Source organism: Anser anser, assembly GCF_964211835.1.
Source record: "Anser anser genome assembly, chromosome: 15".
NCBI lineage: Eukaryota > Metazoa > Chordata > Aves > Anseriformes > Anatidae > Anser > Anser anser.
Genome location: NC_139736.1, coordinates 12588529 through 12614264, shown reverse-complemented (window position 1 = coordinate 12614264; position 25736 = coordinate 12588529). Strand labels below are relative to the sequence as shown.

At 58.4% G+C, this 25736-nt stretch overlaps 3 protein-coding genes across 6 annotated transcripts; 1 reads left to right on the top strand and 2 right to left on the bottom strand.

The window, feature by feature from the left end:
* Positions 1-432: 432 nt before the first annotated feature.
* IGFALS (insulin like growth factor binding protein acid labile subunit) lies at positions 433-12123 on the bottom strand. 2 transcript variants are annotated; one of them, XM_083799789.1, is made up of 3 exons: positions 9875-12123; positions 3445-4390; positions 433-2851 (listed from the first exon to the last, which is right to left on the bottom strand). In XM_083799789.1, the coding sequence occupies exons 2-3, from the start codon at positions 4334-4336 to the stop codon at positions 1041-1043; spliced, it is 2703 nt and encodes a 900-aa protein (XP_083655915.1). In that variant the 5' UTR covers positions 4337-4390; positions 9875-12123; the 3' UTR covers positions 433-1040. The 2 variants fall into 2 exon arrangements, with proteins under 2 accessions (XP_083655915.1, XP_083655914.1); XM_083799788.1 differs by lacking the exon at positions 9875-12123 and adding an exon at positions 4475-5781.
* CCDC78 (coiled-coil domain containing 78) lies at positions 5885-22304 on the top strand. 2 transcript variants are annotated; one of them, XM_083799790.1, is made up of 16 exons: positions 5886-8424; positions 8660-8791; positions 9320-9406; positions 9624-9803; positions 12356-12448; positions 12998-13171; positions 13260-13310; positions 13962-14050; positions 14436-14514; positions 14953-15078; positions 16067-16269; positions 16898-17069; positions 17528-17571; positions 19251-19317; positions 20207-20307; positions 21042-22304. In XM_083799790.1, exons 1-16 carry the CDS (start codon positions 8341-8343, stop codon positions 21166-21168), a joined length of 1809 nt encoding a protein of 602 aa, XP_083655916.1. In that variant the 5' UTR covers positions 5886-8340; the 3' UTR covers positions 21169-22304. The 2 variants fall into 2 exon arrangements, with proteins under 2 accessions (XP_083655917.1, XP_083655916.1); XM_083799791.1 differs by lacking the exon at positions 12356-12448 and having other exon boundaries at positions 5885-8424.
* Positions 21885-24199, bottom strand: ANTKMT (adenine nucleotide translocase lysine methyltransferase). Of its 2 annotated transcripts, XM_083799797.1 has the most exons (5): positions 24003-24197; positions 23809-23913; positions 23398-23538; positions 22964-23014; positions 21885-22405 (listed from the first exon to the last, which is right to left on the bottom strand). In XM_083799797.1, the coding sequence occupies exons 1-5, from the start codon at positions 24162-24164 to the stop codon at positions 22217-22219; spliced, it is 648 nt and encodes a 215-aa protein (XP_083655923.1). In that variant the 5' UTR covers positions 24165-24197; the 3' UTR covers positions 21885-22216. The 2 variants fall into 2 exon arrangements, with proteins under 2 accessions (XP_083655923.1, XP_083655924.1); XM_083799798.1 differs by lacking the exon at positions 23809-23913 and having other exon boundaries at positions 24003-24199.
* Between the last annotated feature and the right edge of the window lie 1537 nt (positions 24200-25736).

Genomic DNA, 25736 nt, shown 5'->3' with positions numbered 1-25736 from the left:
CGTGTGCCCCTGTCCCATCCTGCACTAAACCCACCGTGTCCTTGCTGTGGCCACCTCTGCGCACGCTGCCTTCAGTCGGAGCCGCTCTGCGTGCGGGGAGCTGGTGGCAGCGATCCTCCCAGCACGGGAAGAGCCCGCAGTGCGAATCCTGCTCCGCAATAACGCTGCGTGGAAGGGATCGGGGCCGGGGCTGCTGGCTGTGCACGCAGTCAGGGATTCTGGGCCACTGAGCCCGGTCCCGGTCCTTCCTTCACGGCCGCTCATCTTGCAGAAAGCTCGCTGCAGGCCCCTCTGGTCTCCGGGGACGTGGGGAGCCTGCAGCACCCGCGCTCCCAGGCTGAGCTGGGCTGCATGCGAGCCCCGAGGGGCTCTGATAAGAAGCCCGGGCTGGGTGCGGCACGTGCTTTCGAAAAAACATACTTACAAGACGGGTTGCGATAGCTCCAAAGGTTTATTTGTCTGCTTGCGATTTATCGGGTAAGTGACGTGTGTGTGGCTTTCTGTACCCTGCCTGCATCGGCCGTGGCAAGGGGCTCTTAAAGCGAGCCCTCCGCCCCCTTCCCCAAGCCGACAGGAGAGCTCAACGGGGAATTTGGGATTTCTGTTTTTCCCTTAAACATACCCGGGGCGTAAGTGACCCCGTGTGCTGGGTTCTAGTGCTGCTTTTCTGGCGCCCAGGGTCCTGCTGGTGGATGGGGCTGGAGGGGGAGATGCTGGGGGCCCTGGGTGGGGTGTGGGGGCTCGGAGAGGCTGGGTGCTGCCCACCGGTGGGGACAGGGCGAAGCCACCCGACCTCCCGCTTTGTATCAGGAACATGCTTCGCTCTGTCCTGGTGATGGGTGCCGGTCTTTAAATACCGCCAGACTCAAAGACTTTGGTTCGTGGAGCCGGTGCCTGTCCCCCCCCCCTCGCCTTCCCCAGGTCCCCATCCAGGACACACGGATGAGGCCGGGCTGACCGCGGGCAGCGGCGGAGCCGTCGCTCCTGGCACTGCCCCGGTGAGCCTGGCACGGCGGGGACGGGGCGGTGACAGGCGCGTGTCAGCAGTGAGCAAAGCTGTCCTCACTGGTGTCGCGGAGGTCCAGGCCTGTGAGGCTGGGGGGGTGGCGGCAGGTGAGGTTGTTGTAGGTGTAGACGGGGACGTGGGAGTCGTCCCCCTCGGCCACGGACTGCACGAAGCGCGGGACCACCGCGGGGTGCCGCAGGGAGAAGTCCCGCAGCCCCTTCAGCGAGCAGTTGCAATGCCAGTTGTTCCCCCCCAGCCACAGCTGCTCCAGGGCGAAGGAAGGGCAGAGGAAGCCCACCGAGAAGGTCTCCAGGGAGTTGTTACTCAGGCTGAGGTACCGCAGGTTGGCCAGGGGGGAGATGACGGCGTCGTCCAGCGTCTCCAGCTGGTTATGGGAGAGGTCGAGCCAGAAAAGTCTCTGGAGCGGGCTGAAGGCGTCCTGGGAGATGTCCAGGAGCTGGTTGGAGGAGAGGAAGAGGTACTCCAGGTTGCTCAGACCCACAAAGAGCTGCGACGAGAGGTGGCTCAGCCTGTTGTGCTTCAGGTCGAGCTCCAGGAGCTCGTGCAGTTCGCTGAAGCTCCGGTCCTCGATGACGGAGACGGCGTTGTGCTGCAGGAAGAGCCGCCGCAGGCTGGAGAGGCCGGAGAAGGTGCTGGCCCTGATCCTGCCGAGGCAGCTGTGCTCCAGGTGGAGGCTGTGCAGCTTGGTGACCCCCTTGAAGACGAAGTCGGGGAGGGCCTTGATGCAGTTGGCAGACAAGTGCATCACCGCCACGTTGTACAGCCCGAGGAACGCCCCAACCCTGATGTCCTGCAGCTGGTTGTTGTTGAGGCTGAGCACCTCCAGCTGGCCCAGCCCCTCGAAGGTCCTTTCTGCCAGGCTCCGGATCCTGTTGTGCCCCAGCTGCAGCTCCTCCAGGAACTGGAGGTCTTTGAAAGTCCTGGGCCTCAGGCTGCTGATGGAGTTGGTGGACAAGCGTAGGACGTGCAGGCTCAGGAGGCCCAGAAACGTGTCCTCAAAGAGCGAGACGAGGCGGTTGTGGGACAGATCCAGCCACCGGAGGGACTTCATGCCCATGAACGCGCGGGGTGCGATGGCGTTGATCTGGTTGTGGTTCAGGTAAAGCTTCTGCAGCTTCTGCAGCTTGACGAAGATGTTGATTTTGATGCCCTTGAGCGCGTTCCCGCTCAGGTCCAGCTCCTTCAGCTCCGTAAGGCTGCAGAAGAGCTGGTGCTGGAGGTAGGGGAGCTTGTTCCCCGCCAGGATCAGCTCCCTCAGGTTGGGCAGGTCGTGGAAGACCTTGTCGGGCAGGACAACCAGCGAGTTCCAGCCCAGGTTCAGGTACCACAGGTTGGAGAGCCCGGCAAACAGCCCTTCCTCCACCTTGCTGAAGAAGTTGTTGTTGAGGCTGAGGGACACGAGGTTCTGGGTGTGCAGGAAGGTGTGGGGCGCCAGGTGCTTGAGGCGGTTGCGCTCGAGGTGGAGGTGGTAGAGGCTGCGCAGGCCGTGGAAGGCGTGCTGCTCCACGGCGGCCAGCTGGCTGCTCTGCAGGTCCAGGAAGTCCAGCCCCGAGAGGTTCCTGAAGGCCGCGGCCGGCAGCTGGGTGAAGTTGTTGCCGTCCAGCCAGAGGGCTTTGGCGTTGGCGGGGACGTCCTCGGGGAGCTGCGTCAGGTTGCGGCCGCTGCAGAAGACGTTGAGCTCCTCGCTGTAGTCGTCGAAGCTGCAGGCGCAGGGGCTGGGGCAGCGCAGGGGCTCCGCGGGCTCCTTGGGGACGTCCCCATCGTGGGGCTGGGACGCGGCGGCCAACAGCAGGGCCAGGGGCAGCAGGAGCGGGGCCCTGCCCGCTGCGGGGCACGGAGGAAAGGGAGACCGTGAGCGGGGCGAGCACGGGGTGGCGACCCCCGCGTGCAGGGCGATGGCTGCCGGAGGGGACGACGCAGGGCTGGGGGACCTGAGCGCCTGGGTCACCGCGGGGCAAACGGCCGTGCCACCGTGGTGTGGCACACGTCACCTACCAGCACCACGGGGCAGGGATGCCTGCTGCCACCGGTGTCCCACAGGGGACAGCGGCCACTGGTGTCCCCCTGCCCAGGGGCTGGCTCGTCCCAGCCCATGCGTGCGCACTGCTGCGTCCCGGGTCCCCCTGTGCCCTCCTGGGTCTCTGTCCCTCTGTCACAGCAGTGACCTCTTCCTTCCCCCGGAAAGGCCAGCAACAGCGCTCCTCGTCCCCTCTCCTCCTTCCTCCCCAAATTAACAGAGCGGGGAACCGAGGGCTCTGCTTCACCGTGCCCAAGAAGGCACAGGAGCTCCCCGTCTGACTCTTTAGCAGCAGAAAGCGGGGAAAAAAAAAGTTAACGGCAGCCACACGGCAAAGTCCCGGCAGGGTTTGGCCTCTCCCCCCGCGCCCCCTCGCCCTGCCCGGCTCTCTGTGCCTTACCTCTGCCTGCGCTCATGGTGGCGGGCGGCTCCGTGCGCGCTCCCGGCCCCGCGCAGGGATGGAGCAACCACCTTGACGCCCGTCCAGCGCCCGCCGCTGGCCTTAACCCTGCCGCTGCTGGGCTCGGCCACGGCCGGCGGGAGCAGGGACGGGAGCAGGGCTTCTCCCCCCGCTCCGTGGCGGCGTTTGTCCCAGCTGCGGGGGCACACGGAGACGTCTGCGGGAGCGCCGAGCCCAGGAGTAGAGGTGAAGTGCCGGGAGCTGGTCTTGGGGGACGATGCTCCTGCCGGAGATGGGGTTTGGGTGGGCAGCGAGGAGAGACAGACGGACGAGGGCACCTCGTGGGGTCGCCGCGGCTGCGCCCCAGGCTCTTGCAGGGTCCCCACGTGGTGGCACCGGCCCTTCCCTGGTGCTCCGCTGAGGATGCTGGTGGGGTGAGCACGGCGTCAGACCCGTGTCCCGGTGGCACAAAGTGGCCGTGCTGGGGGCACAAAGGGCAGTCAGCATGGGCTGTCCCCACAGCCCGGGCACTGCGGTGTGGTGCAGCGCGTGCAGAGGCCGGCAGAAGGGCTCGCTCCTTCCTTCGTGTAGGGGTTTTCATGCTGGGGGCTTTCCCATCAATGTCCCTTCCCCATAGTGCTGGAGGGAATGGAAGATGCTCCAACGTGAGCTTTTCTCCCCCTCGGGGTCCTGGTTTGCACCCCCGTGACGCCCAAACTCCCCAGCTCTGCGTGTCCGTGCGGAGAGCCGAGGGCTGGCAGCGGGAAGCCCAGCCAGCCCCGAGCCCGCGAGGTCCCCGTGGGCGCTGGTGCCAGCGCTCCCCTGCTGGAGCCGCCTGGCAGCTCCCCAAATCCATGGGGAAGCTCTGACCCCGTCCTGTATCCCAGGTCATTTTCCCCACCTGCCTGCGTCCACTGTGGCTTCTGAAGAATTCTTTACCAATTTCCTGGAAAAAAAAAAAAAAAAACGGTCGCTGGTGCCCAAGCTGGAGGAGCCCCGTTGGCTCCCTGGTATCAACCGCCTGACGAACCCGTGGAAAAGCCACCGCTCGCCCTCCAGCTCCTTCAGCTCGCCTCGCGCCAGTCCCCAGGGGCGAGGACAGGGACGATGCGGGGACAGCGATGCTGCGCAGCCGGGCTGGCGGGGGGTCTGTCCCTGCTGCCACCTCTTCGTCCCCACAAAGCACAGCCTGTCCTCCCCTGACTCGCAGGGGACTTCTCAGGTCTTCGTTCTTTAATTTTGGCAGAGGTTTTAAACGGTGGAAAACCGGGGAGTGTGCCCATGGGAACAAGTGTCAGGGTGAGCGAGGGATGCCGGCGGTTCTTTGCTCAACGTGATCGAACTTTGCAGCCCGGCTAAATAAGAAATGTTTTTCCAGTTTCTTTTTGGCCCGAAGCAGCGCTCTCCTCCCCCTCTATTTTAATCTTCTATTCTGGGAAATTATAGATCCAAAGAGAGAAGCGGGCGATGGAGACCAGCGCATCCACCACCAGGCGCTAAGCACATATTGACACAAGGCGTAATCAATGGGGGAGCCACAAAAAGCTGAACCAGCACGGCCCGGCCGGCCAAAACCCACAAAACCCACGGGTCAATTTTAAAAGCGAACGACCCGCAGCCGCAGGGCGGGTAACGCTGCGCACAGAAAGCCTCTCGCTAGGAAAACAGCAAACAAACAGCGATGGGGAAATAAGCAGCCCCTTTCCCACGCTGCCCTCAAGCCGTCATCTCCGAACGCGTCCCGGGATGCTCGAGCCCCCGGGACCGGAGCGGTGCCACCGCGGGGACTTCGCCGCGGCTCCCCGCTGCCGCGGCCTCCTCCTGCCGGCACCGCGGCCCTCGGTGTGCTCGGCCAGGACCAAAGTCTGCGCCGTCCGCCCTGGTTGCCATGGAGAAGGCTGTAAGGGTATTAGGGAGAGCAGCGAAATCATCAGAAAAAGCCGTTTCGGACCTATTTCAGCTCTCGGGAACCGTTGCCCACCCAGCCCCCTTCCCCGCCCGCCGGAGCCGGTTCAGCTCGAGGGTCCCAGCCCGCGGTGGGACGCTGCGGCCTGGGGCGTGCAGGCCCATACTGGTGGCACTGGTGGAGCTGGAAGGTCCTGGCGGTGGCAGCCACGCGGGTGGCACAGGAGGGGCAGCGCGACCCTCGCGCCACCCATCGCGCTCCTGCCTCCCGGTCCCCAGGGGTGAGCGTGGCCACGGCCGGCACCCGCTGCACGCATTGTCCCCGCCCTGTCCCCACCACCCGGGGGAGCAGGGGACGGCCCCGGGGCTCCGTGGCGGCGAGGCCCGGCCCGTGGCACCGGGACGTCCCCGGGGGCCGGCGGCAGCCCCCGCCGGCACCGCCGCCCCGCGCGGAGGCGCCGCGCAGCCTCCGGCCGCCAGGGGGCGCAACAACGCCGCCGCCTCCACCCGGAAGTGCCCGCGCCCGTTGCCATGGAGACGGGGCGCGGCGGCGCGGCCTGGCCAGGCCCGGCCCGGCGGGAGGCCCCGAGCCCGGTGCCCGGTGCCCGGTGCCCTCCCGGCGCACCCCGTGCTGCCAGGGCCGGCGGGGGTGGGGAGGGCACTGTGGGCACCAGGGGTGTGGTGTCCGAGTCCTGGCCCAGTTCCCTCTTGAGCTGTTTTAGAGCCACATGCGGGTGCAGGCTTGCTGGTGACGCAGCCACCACCTCATCCGCCTGCCTCGGACTCTGGAGCGAAGGGAAGACTCAGCGCAGAGTTACCACTTCTGCCCTGTGTGGGTTAATAAAGCACGTCTGGGTCTCGTGGGTTTGTTGTCATTGTTTGTTTGTCGGTTGGTTTTCGCTGGGTAGAGGCTTTGGGTTGCAATGACAGAGTGGAGCCACTCGTTCCTGCCCACTCTGCTGGTGGTGCCGTGAGCCAGGACAGCGTTTGTCCTTCGTATTTCCAGACCAGGGAAAAAACAGTCACTGCTGTGTCTGGTGCGGGCGCAGCACCTGGCACTGAGGTGGGTTTGCTCCGAGCTGGGCCTGCCAGGCGGCATAGTTCCATAAATAACACCGTGTGTGTTAATTAGCATTACAGTGCCCTGACGAGCAAAGCGAAGGCTGGCAGGTGGAGCAGGCCCCCCTCGGGAGCCAGCCTGCTGCGTGTCCCTGCGCCAGCATAGGCTCCGGCCACGCGGGGCTGGGAGCGGCAGGAGCCTGCCTGTGCCGGGGCAGCGCGGCTCCGCTCCTCTCCCCGGCGTGCCCGAGCACCCGCTGCCTGCTTCCGAGCGCTCTGGCGCTGTGGGCGTGTGTGAATTTGGCTTTCTGCTCAGCAGTGGGTGTGAAGAGACTGTGAATTCTCATCAGCGCTTTCATTACCTTAATAAAATTACTTCGGGGCTATTATGTTCTTTTGCAGAAAAATAAGATGTTAGCTGCATGTTTCGTTAGCTTCTCCTTCCCCTAAGCCCCCAAAGAGCTCTGCCGCTGGGTCACACACCCGTGGCCGTTTATGAAATCCACTTTGAGGTGCTAGAGGATCTTCGAAAGCAGCCGGGACCAGATGCCAGTGGTGAGGAGCTGGTGAACGATGCTTGGCATGGTGCTTGTATCAGGATGGGCCCTCTCCCTCGGCCATAAATTTAGCTTAGCTACTAACAAGTTATTCAGAGCTATGGTCTTTATGAACGTTGCATCAGCAACGCTTTTCTTAAGAGACAAATTCTTACCTAAACTCGCCTGCTCTACAGAAATAGAGATAATAAGCCTGAAATTAGATGAAAAAACAGCATTTGTTTTACCCCGTGACTGCCATTCCCCAAGTTTTTCCAGCATTACCGCTGTGCCTTAAACTCTCTGTAACCCTCACTTGTGTGTCAGGGGCTCTGTTCAAGCACTTGTAGCTTGGTGAACCCTTGGGAGATATCCCAGTCGTGTCTGGAAGGTTTCCAGTTGGATTCGGCGATGCAGTGCAGACCGGCACAGTCCAGGTTTAGCCCTGTCTGAGCCCATCAGGGTTCAGCGCGCCTCTAACCATGAGCGAACATTGACAAATGGGCTGCTGCAAATTCCTCTGAGTCTGCAGCAAGTCAAAGTTCAGCTGCGGCTGTAAGGGAAGCAGCTCCTCCTCGGGGAGCTGCTAGCACTGCTCGATTTAGGGAGCTTCTTCCTGTGTCCTGGGCTGTCATTCTCAGCACACAGCTAGCTTTTGTAGCAGTTTCTTTCCGGGTGTGTTTTGCTTTAAAATTTACATTTTTCCACATAGCGTCTCGTATGCTAACTGATAGATTTGGGAAGGTCTTCCCTGTCACCAGCTGTAGCTCGGTCAGAGCTGAAAGATCCTGATCCCCTTTGGGCAGCTCGTCGGCCTTTCATAATTGTGTGCTGTCCTTCCTAGATGACACAAGAGATACAAGTACTGTAGAGATAAAAAAAAAATGCAGGGAAGCAAGCTGATGCTAGATGCTACAGGACAGTCTCGGGACAGATGGCTGAATTAAAGGCCTGAGTTGTGAAACTGAGATCCAGATCTGAAATCCTGTAAAGATCCCTGTGGTAGAGACGGAAGCCATCCCTGCAGAGTGGCTTTGGGTTTGGAACGAATACAAACGGTGCAGCACCTCCTCACTGGCAGCATTACCTCGCTGGTGGTGTCTGCTAAGCTTCTCACTTGAGTATCTTATCTGTGCTGTCTTAGGAACACGGATACCTCCTGACCCGTGTCATTTCTTCTGCTCTAACAGCCTCAGGGCTGGCTGCAATACTTGGCTCCACCTCAGATCGAGGTGGAAGCTGCACCCTCTAGCAACCAAAGTTGATAGCAACATCGCTTGTGCTGTACCTAGAGGGGAAAGTCGCTGCCGCAGAGATCCTTAGGCCCTGCCTTTGCTCTTCAGTCTCTGCTTGCCTGGTACTGTGCAAAGAACCTAGCCTGCGAGCACTGAGTCTCATGCACATGGATTTTGGAAGCGTTGCAGAGAAGGAGAGTGTAAATGCTCTGACAGGGCAAGTGCAACATCTCACTAACAAAAACGTAAGTATGAAGGTCTGCAGCCCCTTCCTGGGTCACTGAACCAGTGCTCTGCAAATGAAATCCTAATCGCAGGAGGAAAATGGCAGCTGAAAATCCCATCTGCGATCTGTTAAAGCTCTGAGAAGCTGCATTTCCTTGCTGAATATGCTGTGCTCTTTCCTTCCATCAGCACGGTGACAGAAGAGAAGAGCTCTGCTCTCTGGCACTGGCTGTTGGAGCTGTTTTGTGTCTCTAGGTGCAGCTGCAGGATAGGAATGAGAGGCTGTACATGGGGCTTGGAGACCTGCAGGAGAGGATGGGGACGCTGGCTGGCTCCAAAACAGATTTGTCAGCCAGAATGGTCTTCAGTGAAGAGGAAAAACTGAAGGTAAAACAGATACTTGGGGAGCTGGAGAGAACTGAGCCGTGAAGCTGTATGAGCCCTATAGATCTGCAGTGAAAAATCTGGTGGGAAATGTTGGGGCCTCTTTCCAGAGGTATTTGTGTTTCCAAAACCCAGGCTCTTCCGTTTGCTCCCTGGAGGTGTTTAGGCTGGAATAAGCTCGGATTGACTATGGTCTCACTGGCTTCCCACACCTCTTCCTTCTGAAAGAGGCCAAGACCTCAGGGTTGATTCTCCTTAGCTTTTCCTCTTTGAGGGTTGTGTCTTTGCCTTTTTATTTGGTGTGTCTGTGGGACAGGATGCTTCAGTGGCAAAAAGCCGCAGTGTCGGGAGCTGATCCCGGCTCTCAGCAGTGTTCCTCTTCTGCTGTTCTGCTAGTGCTCAGGTAAAAGGTGCAACTGTGGGTCCTTTCAGTACCCCTGGGCTCTAACTCCCTGTTGCAACCTGTTGAGATACTGTGCTGGCCTCAGAGTCAGTCCATGACCTTTTTATAACGTCGTTTCTCTCTCCTAGATTTCCAAAGACCTCATTGATCTCCAGATTGAGACAAACAAAATGAAGGAGCAGTATGAGACAGAGAACTTTGAACTGAAAAATATGGTATGCAAAAGGTTTCAGTTCTGCCAGATAGCTTTATCCAGGATCTTTTCTTGTTTGGCATACTCACTTTTCTTTAGCTAGAGTAGTGAATTACCCCCATTGCCCCAGATACTTGAGAAATTCTTGTGAAACTCATCTCCCTTCATGCTAGAGCCTGTTTGGCCAAATAAATGCCCTATTATAGCCGCTGGTCTAATTCTGCTGCCCCCCTCTGCAGATCTTGTCCCTGGAGAACCGTGTGCTGGAGCTGGAGCTCCGCAGTGAGAAAGTCACCGGGGAGCGGGACGCCTTGCGGGACCAGCTGCGCACGCTGGAGACCAGCCGTAAGGAGCTGGCGGACGAGTACATCATTCTGAAGAGCAATTACCTGGCCCTGGGCAAAGAGCTCGACCGGGAGGTGAGCCAGCTTTGGTGTTCTCTACTCCACCCCGCAACTTCCCAATCTAAGGTTGTCTTTGGGTTGCTTACCAAGCCAGGAGCAGCGCTGTGCCCATGCTGCCCTGTGCGACTGCGCTCCTGTTATCGGAGTCTTCCCGTTTTCCCGTTACCCCACATTCCCATCCCTAGCCATGCGAAGAGGAGGTCGTTGCAGGTCTGGTCTGGGTGCATGTTTCAGGTCTCTCTGGACTGCCAGCATGCTTTGTTTCCCTTTTTTTCTGCATGGCTTGCACATGCTGCATAGGAATGGATTTGTAGTCCGTCTCATCTCACTTGGTGGCGGGAAGGGGCCTAGAAGTTTTTGAAGTTGACAAGTCTATAAAAACAGTAAATATAATCAAGTTTCTGATTGTCCCTTAAAATATAGTGAATTTCCTGGTGACTATTAAATTAGTGATGATTAACTCAAGTCTTTTAGATCCCAGAATTGTGCATTCCTTTGGCAAGAATAGCTACTGTAATAGGCCTTCCCCACTTCCCTCCCTCTCCCCCTCCCACTTCTCCTTCTCTTTGAATTGGATCGGCTGACTGACACACTCCTGCCTCCCTCCTCGGCAGATATTTCAGCTGGTTCAGCCAAGTGACCTAGTTTACCGTGCTGGCCCTGTGATGGGAGGATGTGGGGCATGCTAGTTTATACAGGATTGACATGAAATGTCACCCCACAACTGGCAAAGCCCCACCAAGTGCATTTGTCCGTGTCTGTCCGGTTTCTCTGTATGGTGAGCATCAAGTAGAGCTCAGGTAGAGGAGTATACGAGGTCACGACCATCCGGTTGCCAATCAATGAGTTAGGGACTTGTGAAGTTACCCGTTAGCACGGATGTGGCAGTGAGGGGGGGTACGGCTCCCAGCCGGCTCCAGCTGGGAAGTGAAAAGCCAGTTTCAACTCATCTGTTGCACCTTGCAGCTGGGATGGGCGCAGGGCACGCGCAGGCGCTATCGTTTGTCATAAGCTGAGAAACTGCTCACGAGGAGGCAGGCTCGGCTGCTCGCGGGGTGCGAACCCACCCTCCAGCCCTTGCTGTCCCGGGAGCACGAGGCAGAGCGCGTGCCGCTGCCTGCCGGCACGCTGCCGACACAGAGCTCACGGAGGAGTAGCTCAGCGTTCGGCGATCTCTGTTGCTTCTCGTCCCCAAGGGGGTGCAGTGTGTTAGTCGAAAACTGGATTTTCAGGCTGCTGACATCTCAGGATGACGGTTTTAAGGGGTTAGCGGTAATAACACGCTGTTTTCGTGTGGATCCTGGAACGTTTCAGAGAAAAGCGAGGCACGTGGAGTAAGTTACATGCTCGGATAGCATCCTGGAGTGGTGGAGCAGGGATCAGAAGCCAAGGGTGAAATCCTCGGGTGTAATTGGTAGGGTGAGGACTTTACCCCGGTGTCTTGGCTCTGACTGCTGAATATCCCTGCCTGAAGCGAAAGAGACTCCAACTTGGCAGCCTGGGGGCTTGTCGCGGCATGGGCCTCTTGCTCATTATTTTCCCAGTGCGGACTTTCCCAAAGGAAATGGCAAAAGCAGCCTGCGGTTCTGCCCCCTCCCCTTCCCCGGAGCTCTTCGCGGGAGACAATGAACCTTTTACACATTCCCAATTACAAGTGCTACTTGTGACCTTGCCAATATGTTGTCATGGCTGCTTGGCGCAGAAGCAGCTCTGCGGGCTCATTCACGGTCCCTTGTAGGGAACAGTTAGAGTCTCTGAATTGTTACAGCCCCCATTGTACGCCTTGATTCACAAATCGCCCTGGGTCTGTCCCAGAGCAGCCGCGCCGGCCTCTCCCGTCCCTGGGGAAGTGCCTTGCAGAAGATGCCAGCCCGACACTTTGTGCCTGTTTTCTAACGGGCTGTAAATTCTTCCTTTTCAAGACCCTGACCTTTCCTCAGCTCTCCGTTTCCTCCTGCTCTTTTGTTCGGGGGGCTCGCACGGCCCGCAGCGCTGCTACAAAGCGAGGCCGGCGCGGGGAACCCGGGCGGCCCCGGACCGGTCCCATGCCGGGGTTTTCCCTGGAGCGGGGCCAGGACTCGGAGCACATGGGAGGCAGAGAAACCCATCGCAAACCTGGGGCTGCCTCTTTCTTCTGCTGGCCAAAAAAAAAAAATAAAATAAAATAAAGCTGGTACTTCTGCGCTTGTGTGACCCCCTCTGATCAAATTGTCGGCACTGACAGCTGCAGATGGATCGGTTTCGGTTGGGGAACAAGCAGCCTGTCTCTGCCTAGCTGTCAGTTTTCACAGCTGTATATCTCACCTCTTTGTCAGCCTCTTTTCTCCTCTCCTCTCTCCCTCAGCCCACCCTGTGCTATCTTTTGATAAGCTATTCTCTACACGGATGACTCAGATGACCTCTGCCTCCCATCCTCCCGATTCACTGCCATGGTAACAATTACTCAAGCTTGTCCCCAGTCATAAACTCCATCAAAGCTTTGTTATCTACATAGAAACCCTCCCGTGAGACATGAATTCCCCCAGTGTTCCTTCCAGATCACCTGTAACAGAGCCTTTCTCATTCAGATCCTCTTTATCTTTTGGAAATGTGTCACTTCGCACCAGCGCTGCTTTGAATCTCGCTGCCTACACGGTGCTGTGGGCTGGCTGCTTCTGGAGGTATGCATTCAGACAAAACTGGAATTAGCTGGGTGGCGTCAGCCGAGATGGATGGATATTTGGCCATTCTCCCTTACATTATGTAGTCCAGCGCTGTTCAGAGGCATTGTCTGGGGAAAGACATGCCTAACGTGTTGGGAAGCTGTGCGGGGAGTACAGAGCCGGGGTAAGGAGGGAGCTGTAGGTCAGGACGGCAGAGCTGTGCCCAGGGCTGGGCTGGCCTCAGGGTGCGCTGGCACCGCGATCCCTACCTGAACGTGAGCGTGAGAGCGAGACGGGCAGGGGGACCGAGGTTGCGTGTGAATAACGCTGCGTGCCGTGCCTGGCGCCTGGCGATGATGCTCGCCCTGCCTCTCCGTGAGAATCAGAAAATCACTGATATCCTTGGACATATGAGAGGGAACTAAAAATAAAACTTGCTTTCAGGAGGGGATGTGAGTGCCTGCTTTGTGTACACACCAGGAGCAGTGGGTATGTGCTGAATAAACAGCGCACGGAGCTGGAGAGGCAGGATCTCAGACGCTCTTTCCTTCTTGCTTGACCTGGCAGGTCTTGAAGAATGAAGAGCTCAGCCTAGAGCTGCTCAACCTGGCCAATGCCAAGAGCACCCTTCCCGGCACAGGGAGCTACCACCACCTCTCCCACGCCACAGCCGATGAGCCCGCTGCTGAGCCGGGAAGAGTGCGAGCAGTGGTGCGCCGTGTCTCTGCTCGGAAGGTGAAGGTAAGGACCTCTCTGCCCTGTCCCCAGTCTGAGCTCCTTGGAGAACAGGGATCTAAAGGTACCTTCTTCTGTCTCTTCTTCAAATCAGCCAGAAGATGCACTTGCCTCTGAACACAAGCAGCAAAACCTGGAAAAAAATGTGAGTGTGTGGGGGGTCTGCTGTGGGGCCCTTGGGGAAGCACAGGGGGGAATTTATTTGGAGTGTGCCTGGCACCTCCTGGTACTAACTTGAGTTTTGTGGATGAGTTAGTGCCTTGGTTTATTTTCTTTTCTTTAAGCCATGCAGTTGAGATCAGAATAACTCCTGCCTTGTGCAGGGCAACATGTGGTTCCCTCAGTCAGTGCCCACTGAAGAGCAGAGGCAGGAGTTTAAAATCAACAAGTGCAGGGGACGCTTGGTTATTTTCTTCTTGCTGATACTTGAAATAGATGAGGGTGATAAGCACCCAAAAATGAGAGCACAAGAGATATTTCCTGCCTTGTTTCCATCTGCAGCCTGTGTGATACCAGCTTGGGCTCCGCCACCAGCTCCTGTTGAGAATCTGACTCTCGGAGTGAGAATCTCACTTGGAGGAGTGACACGTGTGCCCCTCCACGTGCCCTGTCACCGGATCAAACGTCATTTCTGGCGTGCTGCAGAGCACTGGTCACTAAACCTGTCCTTTCCCCTATGTTTCCCATATCAGCTGGATTTGGGCTAGCTGGAGGCTCTCCTCACCTTCTCCCTCTTGAAGAATCCTTCTCTTTATGTCAACCCTCGATCTCATCTTCCTGTTCACTTGTCCCTCAGTTGCTTGGAAACCAGGATCACATAAAAGTGGAGATTGAAAATCTGAAGAAAACCTACGATTCGCAGCAGCAGAAGCTGGAAGAGCAAGTGTGAGTGTTTGAGGCACACGCATCCTTCTCTTGTCCAGCTGGGCATTTTTGGGTCTCATTGCAGCTGGATGTGATCTTGGCGAACAGGCAGCCTCCCTTTGGTGGGGTACGGGGTGGCAAATGACTGTTATAAGCAAGGTCTGGAAGTAAAAGCTGATGTTTTTGAGGATCTTAAGAGTGTTAGATGTCTCCTTGAAAGTCTGTTTGGGTACACAACTGGCCTTGAAAATCCGCGGTCAATGTGTGGCAGAGCTGCTCAATGTGTAAGCAGCTGCTTAGAGATTTCTGTCATTAGTAGTGATTTCCTTCTCAAAGCTGGAGGTATCGGGCCTGCAGAAGACGTTTGGGGATTTGAAATAAACATGCCTTCTTCCTGTGTGCACAGGATCGCCGTGGGGAAGGAGCTGCAGGAGGCGAAGCGAGCAATTCGGGACACCCAGCGCAAACTGGCGGAGCAGTCAGCAGTAAGGGCAGGCTCCCTCCCTTCCCCTCCCGTGGCTGAGACGCGAGGTGCAATGAGAGTAACCCGGAGCTGGCGGTGGGGCGGATGGCTGGTACCGAGGTGCTCCGGCATCTCTCCCTCTCCGGGGAGAGGGAGCTCCTCCCTGCACAGGGCGTGCAATGCACGTGGTGGGATGTGCTGCTTGCTTGGGGTGGGAGGAGTTTTGTTCACTGATGTTTCAAAAGAGCTGGAGAAACCACTTGCAGGGGATTGCAAATGATAAAAGGTAGCAGAGGAACATAGACTAAATATTTCTGGTAAGCTCCTGCATGAAAAACCCAGGCCCTTCCCAACCTCTCTGCTATAGGGAAACTGAAGTCCCCGTTCCTTATCGAGCATTTTAGTGCCCCTCGTTTGGCTGGAGGCTGAGAGCAGCAGTGTGAACGCTGGCTGTGCCTAGGTGCTGCTCACCTCCCGGAGCCAGCTGCAAGAGGTGGAGGCGGAGAACTCCCGGCTGCAGCTGCGTGTGAAGGAGCTCAACGAGCAGTACCGCTCCCGGCTCGCGCAGCACGTCAAGGACTTGGCGGTGGGTACCCCCAGACCCCGGCCTGCGGAGGGCTCTCCGTGCTGCCCGCCTGCTTCTGGAATGTGTCTGCTCCGTCCCCTCCTTGCTGGGCTGCTGGGCAGAGGGGCGCTGGGGCTTGGGGAGCTGTGCTTGCAGCAGGAATTGGTCTCTCTCCTAGCCCAGATTTCCCGTGTGACCACGTGAACTGAGTTTCTGCTGGGACGATCTTCCTTGGTCAGATTACTTGGATGGAAAGATCCTCTTATTTACTATGGCTGCCTTCCAGTTGGCTCCTAGTCCCCATTGCCCTGACAACTTCCCTCGGCAGGCCCAGCTGTGCCACTGCAGGCTTTGTTGCCGCTTCGGTTTGCTGCCTCCACGGTGCCCCTGCTGCTGTCCTCAGGGGAAGCTTTGCCAGCCTCTGCGGTCGGCACAGACCTGTGTAACGCCTGGGACCTGCAGACCTGCTCTGGGAACAAGCAAGCGCCTCTGATGTAGAGTAGGGCCCACAGAGCACGGTGAGGACTCAGCACAAAGCCGGATTTTCAGGCAGGTTCAGGCGTGGGTACCTGCTTGCATCCATCAGTGGCTGGGAAGAAAACTGTTTCTACCCCCATAGGTAAGCAGTTTTTGGCAAGAACTGCTGTGCCAGGAGGTTAACAATGCAGAAGCATTTTTTACTATGAAGATGAGCTTAATTTCTGACAGGGTATCTCCTAACAGAGGGAGCAGGGCACAGCAGAAAGAATACAGGACTAGAGACGTGCTCCTGATGCACTCATGTTCCCCTAGATGGACCCGTGATACAGGGTCACTGACAGCAGTATGCCTTCTCTGCCTTGAAAGGGGTGTGATGGAAGTTAGTCTTTCCTGATCTCAGGAAATGGAAGATATGCCATATTCTGAGTGCTGTCATCACAAATATTCCTGGACCTTCAGTGTGGGAAATGGGTTACTCGCCTCAGGGAAAGACTTGATCACTTCCATTTCCTTCTCTGTATGTTTAAAGGATTACATGGACAGCAAATCCAGTGACCGGACAGAGCCCAGCAAAGCCCCAGCTCACATGAAGCACTTTGTGGACAGCATGCTGAAGGACATCAGAGCTTCCTACAAGTCTCGGGAGGAGCAGCTAGCTGGAGCAGCACGTGCCTACAAGAAACGCATGAAAAACTTGGTCAAGAAGCATGAGAACCTGCTGATTGCGTACAGGCAGGGCTAAAACAGGGTCTGGGCTACCTCTGCCTCTTCAGGTCATTGCTAGGGACCTAGTGGAAGTGCCCCATGGCGCCAGCACCCAGCCCCCTTGCTGCAAGGGAGGCATACGGGGCTCCAAAGTGGAGCAGAGGTCCTGGAGTGCACGCTTATCTCCGTACTCCTGACACGCCAGGAGCAAGGTACCTCCAGCTACACACCAGGGTGCTCTGCATGCGCTGGAGCTGCTCTGCGCACAAGTTCCTCCCGTGCAAAATTTAGGGCGAGAGACTGAATCCACTTTGGATGGTGTGGAAATGGAGAGGTACCACCAATATGTCCTGCTTCCCAGCCCTTCCCTGCAGCGTTCCCAGCTCTGCTCCACGGCTGTCTCAGCAGCTTGGGCTGTGGGAAGCAGCAGAAATTTGTGGCTTAAAGGCCACAAATAGGATGAGCTGCCCTCAGCACTCCCAGGAATATTGCACGTGCTGCTGGGCTCTCCCGCCTACCCTTTCCAGGTGGACTGCCTCTCGGTGGCCAGAAGCCAGTAGGTCCCAAGCCAATGGCACTGCCAGCAGCATCAACACTCAGCGCTGTTACTTCACCAAAGCTACCGAGTCTAACACCTCTTGGCATGTTGTTACAGCATGCAGCGAGAGCAGATCCGCTCCTTGGGCAGCAGCGATATGGATTCCGGCCCCGCTGAGCTCCACTTTGCCGTCACAGACCCAGAGCTGCTGACAAACACAACCCAGGAGCTAAACCGGCTGCGGGAGAACAAAGCGAAACTGGAGCTGCAGCTACACGAATTGCAGCAGGTAGCGGCTGGGCTGCTGACCTTCTGCAGCAGTGAAACTGGGGGGGGGGAGTCTCACCAGCAACAGACAGAGCAGTAGGATAGCTCTCTCCATTTCCGTGTGCATTCCCTGAGGGTTTGCTGTGTCTCTGTGACACAGACCAGTGCTTGCTCACGTTCTCACTCGGGGATGTCCAAGCAGGAGACCACGCTCAGAAGCACACCAGTGAGCTCCACGTCCTCTCACTGGTTCTGCCTGAGCAGCGACATCTTTCTTGATTTGTGCGAGATGCATTTATTTAAACACTAATGGGGTGGGAGACCTAAACCTTAGGACTATCCTCCACCCCACTTCCCTGTCGGGACTCTTAGTGTTAGAGTGCTAGGACAGTTGTGCCACTTTCTTCAAAGTGGTGAGGACTGTGGTGAGATTGCAATGCTCTAATGCTTACAGAAGTACCGTTCTTCCTTTGCCTTCAGAAAAAAATGAAAGAAACCTCTGACCTTCAGCTGTCATCTGAGCAGTAAGTCCTGTCTGTTTCTTGGGATATTCAAAATGCTGATTTCTCCTTGCTGTATGGACTGAGGGGTCTTTTCTGCATTACTTGGAGACAGTAATAAATAGGGAGAAAGAGAGCTGATAGGAACTCATCTGAGAAGAAAAGCCAGCTGTCGTCTCAGTGCAGCATTTCCTGTGGCGAAATGAGTTGGTCATTTGGGCCTCGATCCAAGAAAGCTCTTAAGCACATGTTTGATTTAATCGTGTTTTTAGTCCCACTGATCTCTTCAGAAGCTGAAGATAAGCTTACGGCTGAGGGCGTTGGTGGATCACAACCCAAGAAAGGCCAGTGAAACTACACCAGCTTGGGACAGTCTTGTTTCTCCTCCCTCCCAGCACAGAAGCTGGGCAGGAACACTCGGTGATCCTGCCCTGACACCACCCTGGTTTCCTGACGTGCCATTTATTTGCTCATTTTGATCAATCTCTTCCCCCTGCTCCCTTCTTCTGCTGAAATTCTACCAGCTGTAACCAAGGAGTGGGAGAACAAAGTGTAAGAGAAATCCAGGCTGGGATTTTTCTGCCTTTTAAAATGTGGTAGCTTAGAAAACATGCCAGGTACTGCAGTAACTGGATTCCAGTGCCAAGGAGCTGGTCAGTGCCTGAGCCACTGGGTTCCAGAGAACTCTCTTGGGGAAGAGTTATCGGAGCCTGCCACTGGTTTTGATGCTGACAAATAATAGTAATCCTTGAAGAGATACATTAATTTTGACAGACTCAGTGCAGGAGCAGGACAGAGAAGTACCAGAACCTTTTAGTGGTGTATCTTGTTGTGAAGGTTTGTATAGCTGCCAAGAGCCCCTACACGCTGAAAACATTTATTCTGTGTGTTGGTGGTTTTTACCAGAGCTGTTATCCTGCTGCTCTAAGCAGAGACACAAAGCCTGCTGTAACCACAGTACTGTAACTATTGTCGTGTTCCTTGTCTTTATCAGATGTGTGGCTTCACTGTTTATTGTTCTCTTAACTTCTGCTCCCACGAAACTTCTCTCAGCCACGATTTTCCAAGTGCCCGGGCTGGGTGACTGCAGCCACCAGAGGGAACTCGCGCGGCCGCAGCGGAGCGGTCTGCGGTCTGCAGGCTGCCGTGCCTGAGCACAATGCATTCCTCAGTTCATACAACCAAAATTCCCCGAGCATCAGATGTGACCTGTATTTTGCTCGTTCAGACTGGGACAGAATGGGAAGAACTTTCCCACGGCTGGGCTGCGCAGACAGCTCACCTATCGCACCCAGCGCTCAGGGCGAGCGGGTCTGTGCTCGCACACATGAAAAGCGCCAGCGCTTGGCATTGATCATACCCCGCTCTCCATTTCCATAAAGTTCAGCCTTGCAGTGTCAGGTTAATGACTCTTTCTGCTTGGAGTCCTCTGATGTATGAGTGTTGATGTGAGCTTGGAACGAATCCAGCCATCACAGCGGGAAACCCAGGTTGGCAGAGGGGCTGTGACTCTCACGCCTGGGCACAGGGACAGCGCTGCGTGCCCTGAAGTTGGGGCCACGGGGATAGAAAAGGTTTGGCGCTCTGTGCTTTCTGCTCTGCTGGACACGAAGTGCTTCCAGCCTCCGAACAGAGCTGTGCAACTTGCAGATGGGCTGGCTTTGAATGTCCGTGCAGGATCAAAATCTGCTTCTCTCTCCTAGGAAGCCAGATGAGGAGGGCTGGGCAGAGGTCAGGAAGCAGCTCCGGGAGTTCACACACAGCACCCAGGTAAAGGGCCGGAGCAGCCCACCTGAAATAAGCTCAGCCTTTGCTCAGGTGTCAAAGAGGTGCTGCCCCAGCTGGGTCCTTCTCTGGCCACAGCTGTGGCCTTGACCAGCACATGACCAAGTGATGCTGAGCGCTGAGGCTGTGCTTTCACAGCTCCTGAAAGAAGCAGAGACCAGCCCTTATAGCTGCAGGTTGTTGGCCTGTATTGTTCCACGTCTTGTTTCAGCACAAGGATTTAGGTATCTGTATAACAAACAGGTTTTCAACCTGGTTTAAATGAGAAGTCTAGTTTAAATCTGAATCAGCTTCGCAGCCTGGTTCCCTCAGGGTGCAAGGGTATTTGTACTGCATTCAGGAACGGGATGGCCCCGAGCTCTCTCCACCCACAGCATTGCCCTGCAGCAGCCAGCAGCCTGGAGATGCTCGCTGTGAGCAGGCTTGGCACAGGTGGGCTTTGCTGTCCAGCCCTGATCACAGCAGTGGGGCTGCTGGGGGGAAAGGGGATCGCTGGCGCAGACTGCCAGACCTGGGGCAGTAGAGGAAGGGCTTTGGAAACAGAGTAGAGCTCTTGGGAGGGAAAACTAGATTGGCAGGGGAGGGTTATTGTGTGTCGTGGGGTGGCCCAGGCCCTCGTGCCTGTGGTCTGGTCAAGGAGAGCTCACCTGGTCGGCACAGCCAGTGGCCAAGAGTAGCTGAGCCTGCTGAAGGCTGGGCTCTTGTCACCAGGCTCCTTTCTCAGAGCACGTCGGTCTCCTGCCTGCCTCTGCAGCTTCGTGCCAACTGTGCCAGAGCCAGAGAGTTCGGTCCCTCCTGGCAGAGAGGGGCCGAGTGACTCCCCTCCCGTCTCACAGCACTCCCCATTTTCTCCATGCTTTCCTTGCCCCTCCAGGAGGATTTGGAGAAGGAGAGAAGCCAGCTGCTGACTCGGGCAATCGTGGCAGAAGAACAGGTGTCAGAGCTGCAGGAGTACGTAGAGAAGCATCTTGCAAGGTGAGACAGTGGGATCCCCCTTCACGTGCCCTCCGCTTCCTGCTCCAAGTTTGCCTCCACGGCTAATTGCCAGAGACGCGGCGGTGCCCAGCACCCTGCCAGGGCCTGACCTCGCTGCCGCCTTCCCACAGCGCTGCCCGGCACAGCCGGTGTCACACAGCTCCTCCAGCTGTGCGGGCAGCTGGCTCCGTGCCTCGCTCTGCGTGCCGGGGGGGCGCATCTGGCCCGTGAGCCTTAGTGCTCATCCTTTGGAGGAGGTGAAGAGAGGGGTTTCCTAAAATCCAAAGCCTTCCAGCAAGCCCTGATCTGCTGCGCTTTCCCACTGGCTTATCGTGCCCTGCAGCAGGGGGAACAGCTGCTGGGGCAGGGAAGGGCGAGAACAACCAGAGCGCATCTGTCGGAGCCGTGCTCCAGCTCTGCACCCGATGCGAGGCGCAAGTCGTCTCGGCTGGAGCTTCGATCGGGCTCGTGGGCTTGTTGCTGGTACTGCTACCTGGCAGAGGCGACAAGCAGCTTTTCCCAGGGAAAAGGCCGTGGTTTTTCTCTCTGTGGCTGCTCAGATCCCAGCGTGGCTCAGCACCTGTGCTGGCCGGCATCATTAACTGATAAGGCATGTTTTCATCGCCCGACAAACACAGGGCAAAAAGTGTCGGTTTAAGCTGACCACCTCTGTGCGTGAGCTGCGCGCAGGGCCCTGACCAGGTGGGGGTGACGCTGCTGCTCCCCTGCTGCAGGTACAAGCAGGAGATCCTCCGGCTGAGGACGCTCGCTGGCAGCAAGGAACCCCACACGCTCAGCGCGGGGGCGGCCGATGCTCCCCTGCTGCCCGGATCCAGAAGGACCCCCAGCCATGAACTGTAGCTCTTCCCCGCAGCTCCACAAAGCAGCACGATTGTAGGAAAAAAAAAAAAAAAAAGAAAAAGATTTTAAAAGAAGGGGGCTTTCTGTTCTGCAGGCTGGCTGAGGCACGTATCCTTCCCTGGCCAAGAGCTGGGACGCGCAGCGCAGGGAACCACGTGGGTGTTCTCAGTCTCAAATTAACGGTGCTAAAATGGGACAGGACAACTGCGCCGCGTCTGTCCCCTGACCCCTCAGCTGTAGGAAGAGTTCTGCCGTTCCCTGAGCACACCACGACTAGGGACACGGGGGCAGCCTCCTGGGCAGCGTTTTGCCGCATGACTGCAGGGACAGGTTCCCACTCCTGCCCTTGAGAATGCTGCCATAGTGTCTATCCCAGGTCAGACTCGCTTTAAAGGCTAACTGCTCCTGCCTTTTCTCCCTTCTGAGCTTGCAAGAGAAGGCCAGGGATGGTTCAAGGTGGACTTGGCCTCTGAGAGGTTACACAAAGGGGATGAGCTGCTCTTTCGTGGTGGGAAGAAAACCTTTTTTCTCTGTGTTTGAGTGGAAGAAAGAATGCTACATAATGTGAGCAGGGCCAAACCAAATCCTTCAGTGGGAGGCAAGCCGGACCGACGGCCGTCCTGTTCCATCTTCAAAGGGACATCGGGGCAAAGCCTGAGGCTGCCCTGGCTCCAGGCAGAAGAAGCCCCCTGCGGCTCAAAGGCACAGCAAAAGTCTCGAGGGAAGAACTGTCCAAATGTTTATTTTGAAAAATTATCTAAAATTACCAATCGGACAGAAAGAGGCACTGGAGATTTAGCCCTTAAATCGTGTGATCATTCTACATCTGATTTTCCCTCCCCCTTGCTTCCCCCAAGCTGACTGCTCTGGAAGATACAGAGGGACCAAGTTCCCCCTTTTTTTTGGGGGGAAAAAAGCCTGGCCAAGCACCGCTCTCACCCTCCCTCTCACTGCTCTCCTGCGCTGAGGCCACCGGTCGGAGAGGCTCCGACGGTGCCTCGGCTCCCTGCCGCCGCGGAGCCGCGATGCCAGGCTCGAGGAGCCGCCGTTAGACCGGGCGTCCCTCCGCACTGCGCCGCGCCGCGCGCCGCACCTCCTTCATGTCATAGGCCCAGGCTTGCTCCAGCCCCTGCCCCAGGGTGCTGCTCGGGGTCCACGACGGGAAGGGGAAGCGTCCGGCCACCACGCGCGCCTCGTCGGGGAGTTCTGCAAGGAGCTTGGCAGCTAGGGGAGGCTTCTGGGGAGAGACAGACAGCCGAGGCCGGGTGGCCTTAGGAGAGCGTCACCTCGCCCCCGGCTGTGCCACACGCGCTGTCCCAGAGGGGCACAGCGAAATGCTTCGGTGAGGAGGGCAGCCCCAAACACCAAAAGCTCTGCCTTGCTTTCAGGGCTGCGCCCTCTCCCAGGGGTAACGTGGGCCTGAGGAAATGCGCCTGGATGGAGCGGCCCAACCTGGGGACCTGGTCCCACATGAATTCCTCGGGGCAGTGCCACCGAGGGACATGGGGGAGCTTCTCAGCAGGGCTGGTGGGCCCCAAAAAGCAGCAGCACCTGAAGGCCCTTCCAAAACGCAGGGCTGAGACTGGCCCCGTGCATAGCTGGGGCCAGGACCAAATGCAAATTTTATTCCAACCTAAGTGACTCTGTGATTTTCCTTACCTCCGGTCTCTTACTTTTGGCCTTTTTTATTTTTTTAAAGTCTTTGCCAATATTCCAGATTTTCTCTGTTTTCTAAAATCTCCCTCCTAAGCCTGCTGAGGACAAGACAGCAGCACCTCAGCGCAGAGGGACTTACCACGCTGGGAGCCAGGAACACGGTCACGTTGTAGCAATCAGAAAGATTTGCCTTTAAAAAGAAGGAAAAGGGGAATGAAAGAAGCAAAAGGCTCTCAGAGGGGAAGCGTGGGGGAGCTGACTGAGTGGCCAAGCATTTTGCAAGCAGTCTCGTGAACCTCAGGGGAAGCAAAGATGCCACGCAGCGTGTGGGACAGCGGGCTGCGCTGGTACAGCCGGGACCGGGTGTGAAAGCAGCGCCTCTTTCACAAAACCTGCCTTCAGCATCGTCTCGGTGTCCCCACATCACATTCCCCGGCGGGTTTTGCCCGACTGGGCTGGGGGTACCTGCAGTCAGCTCTAGCAGCGCGTCCATCAGGGCCGGCAGCGCCCCAGGACCGTCCTCAGAGCTCTCGCTCTGCCTACGGCCAGCGCTCAGCCCCGGCAGGCCGTTACCTTCCACAGGTCCTGCTTCAGGAAGGAGACCTGCCCGTGGCACCCCGCCTTCCAAGCCCGGTACTGGGCGAGCCACAGCAGCCACGGGTTGAGCTCGTAGCCAACGGCTGGCCTGAGCCCTTGCTTATGAGCCTCTAGCACCTGCAGAGAGAGAGTCAGGGCTGAGAGGAGCCCGGGGGCAGGAGCCGGCCCCAGCAGCAGCCCCCTGCAGGACACAGCACCCATGGGTGCTGAGGCTCCTGCTGGGACCTCGGGGTTTCCCCCCGGGTTGTCCCACCCTGCTGGACGTCCCCAGGGCCACCCCCGGTGGGGGCTGCCAGCACCCAGCCGCTGGCTCCCAGGGGTCCCCGCGCCGGGGGTGCCCTTGTGCTCCCCTCCCTGCCCTTTCCCCTCGCTGGGCCCCCCCCTTACGAGCCGGCCGTCCCCCGATCCCAGGTCCACCGTCTTCCCCGAGCGGCCCCGCAGCAGCGCCATCACGTTGGCCACTTGCTGGGCGCTGGACGGCAGGTAGGGCACCTGGGGGGTGGGGGGGGGGGCTCGGTCAGTGCTGCGAGGGGAGCAAAGCGAAGCGGGGGTGTCCCGGGCAGGGGGGGCCCCGGGGGTACCTGCAGGCGCAGCGGCACCCGGCGGAAGCCGGGCATGAGCACGGCGGCCCAGACGGCGTAGGCGGCCAGGCCGGTGGCCGCCGCCAGCTGCAGCAGCCCGCGCCCCCCCAGGGCCTCCCCCCGCAGCTGCCCCGCCAGCTCGTCCAGCGCCTCGGCGTCCATGGCTGCCGGAAGGGGCGGCCCCGCGCCCGCCGAGGCCTTCCGCCGCCCGGGGTGGGCCACGGGCACGCTGGGCACCGTGCGGCCCTTCCACCGGAGTGCCCGGAGCGTGTGTTTGGGGGGGGGGGGGGCTGCTGGTCCCCCGCTCCTTGTGGCTGGGGCTGCTGGAAACAGCAGCACGTGTCGCAGCTGCGTGTGCTTTGCACGCACTTTGCACGCCCGCGCACACTTGGCGCGCCTTGCACGCCCGCGTGCCCACGCGTGAGCCCACCTGCGGCTTCTCCTGCGAGGCGGCGGCGGCTGTGGGAAAATCCCAGCGGGGCCAGGGGCCGCCCGCAATTAAAAAAAACAAAACTGGGAACAATAACGAATCAATTAGGGGAACCGGCAGCGCACAGAGGGCGGGCGGCTTCCCCGGCCCCGCGCCTCACCTCGCGTCCCGCAGCCCGTGGCTTCCTCCCCTGCTCCCCCCGGGTGCCTTTGTGCCGAGGTTTGCGCGGCTCCTCCAGCAGGACCCGGGAGCTTGGGGAGAGCCCGGTGTCCCCGTGATGGGGTGCCTGTCCTTGCCGTGCACCCAGGCCAGCCCCGGTGTCACTGCAGGTGCAGGGGGTGATTGCACAAGCACACACAGGCTGCAACCTTAAAAACGCGGGTCCGGGCGCTCAGCAATGCTCACCCCATTAAACCCATGCACTAGAGCAGTGATGGGGACAGGGCGCACCACCGGGACTAACGCTGTCCCTACACACTGCTATAGGCTGGAAAAATTGCCCAGGGCCGTGTTTCCCCCCCCCCTTCCAACACTGGTGCATGGGACAGGGCTCGGTGGCACCAGGGGACGAGAGGTGGTGGGAACCACTCCCCCTCCCCCCCCCAAGTGCTGTGAGATGGCCCCCGTGCGGCTGTGGCCAAATGGGGCCACGGGGATTTCACCGATTTTCTGCGGCTTGCTGGCAGGTGGGGCCAATTAGTCTGGGAGCGAGCAGAAAATCGGGGGAAACAGGAGCCGGCAGAGAGGGGCCGGGGGTCGGCAGCAGCACGGGGAGGAGGAGGACGGTCCCAGGGATGCCGGGGAGCCGGTTAATTAATGAAACAATTCCCACGCAGGGCCGAGCCCCCCCGTGCATGGCCCGGGGAGGTCGGGGGGGGCCGTGTCCCGGTGTGCGGGGCCGAGCAGGTGGCCGTGCGCGGGGAGCAGTTGGGAGCCCAAGCGCCTTTAATCTGCCTCCATCCCGGGCAGCTCCCCCCGCTGGGGCCGCGGCGGCTGCAAAGCGGCTCCGAGCGCCAGGAATTTGTCGCCATGCGCTGGGAAAGCTCCTTCCCGCCAGCTGTCGGCATCACCGCCGCGAGATCGGGGGTCGAGGGGTCCCAGGGGTTCGGATCCATCTTGGCCAAAGCCAGGGGGCTTCGAGCAGGGCCCTCAGCCCAGGTTGTGTTTTTTTTTTGGGGGGGTATGTGGTGGTCAGGGCCCCCTTGGGGTCACTGGGCTCACCCGCTCGCTCCATCCTGCTCGGTGCTGGGGCTGGGCCCCTTTGCTGCTGCCCTGCGCAGCTGCCCAAACTGCCCTGTCCTGCC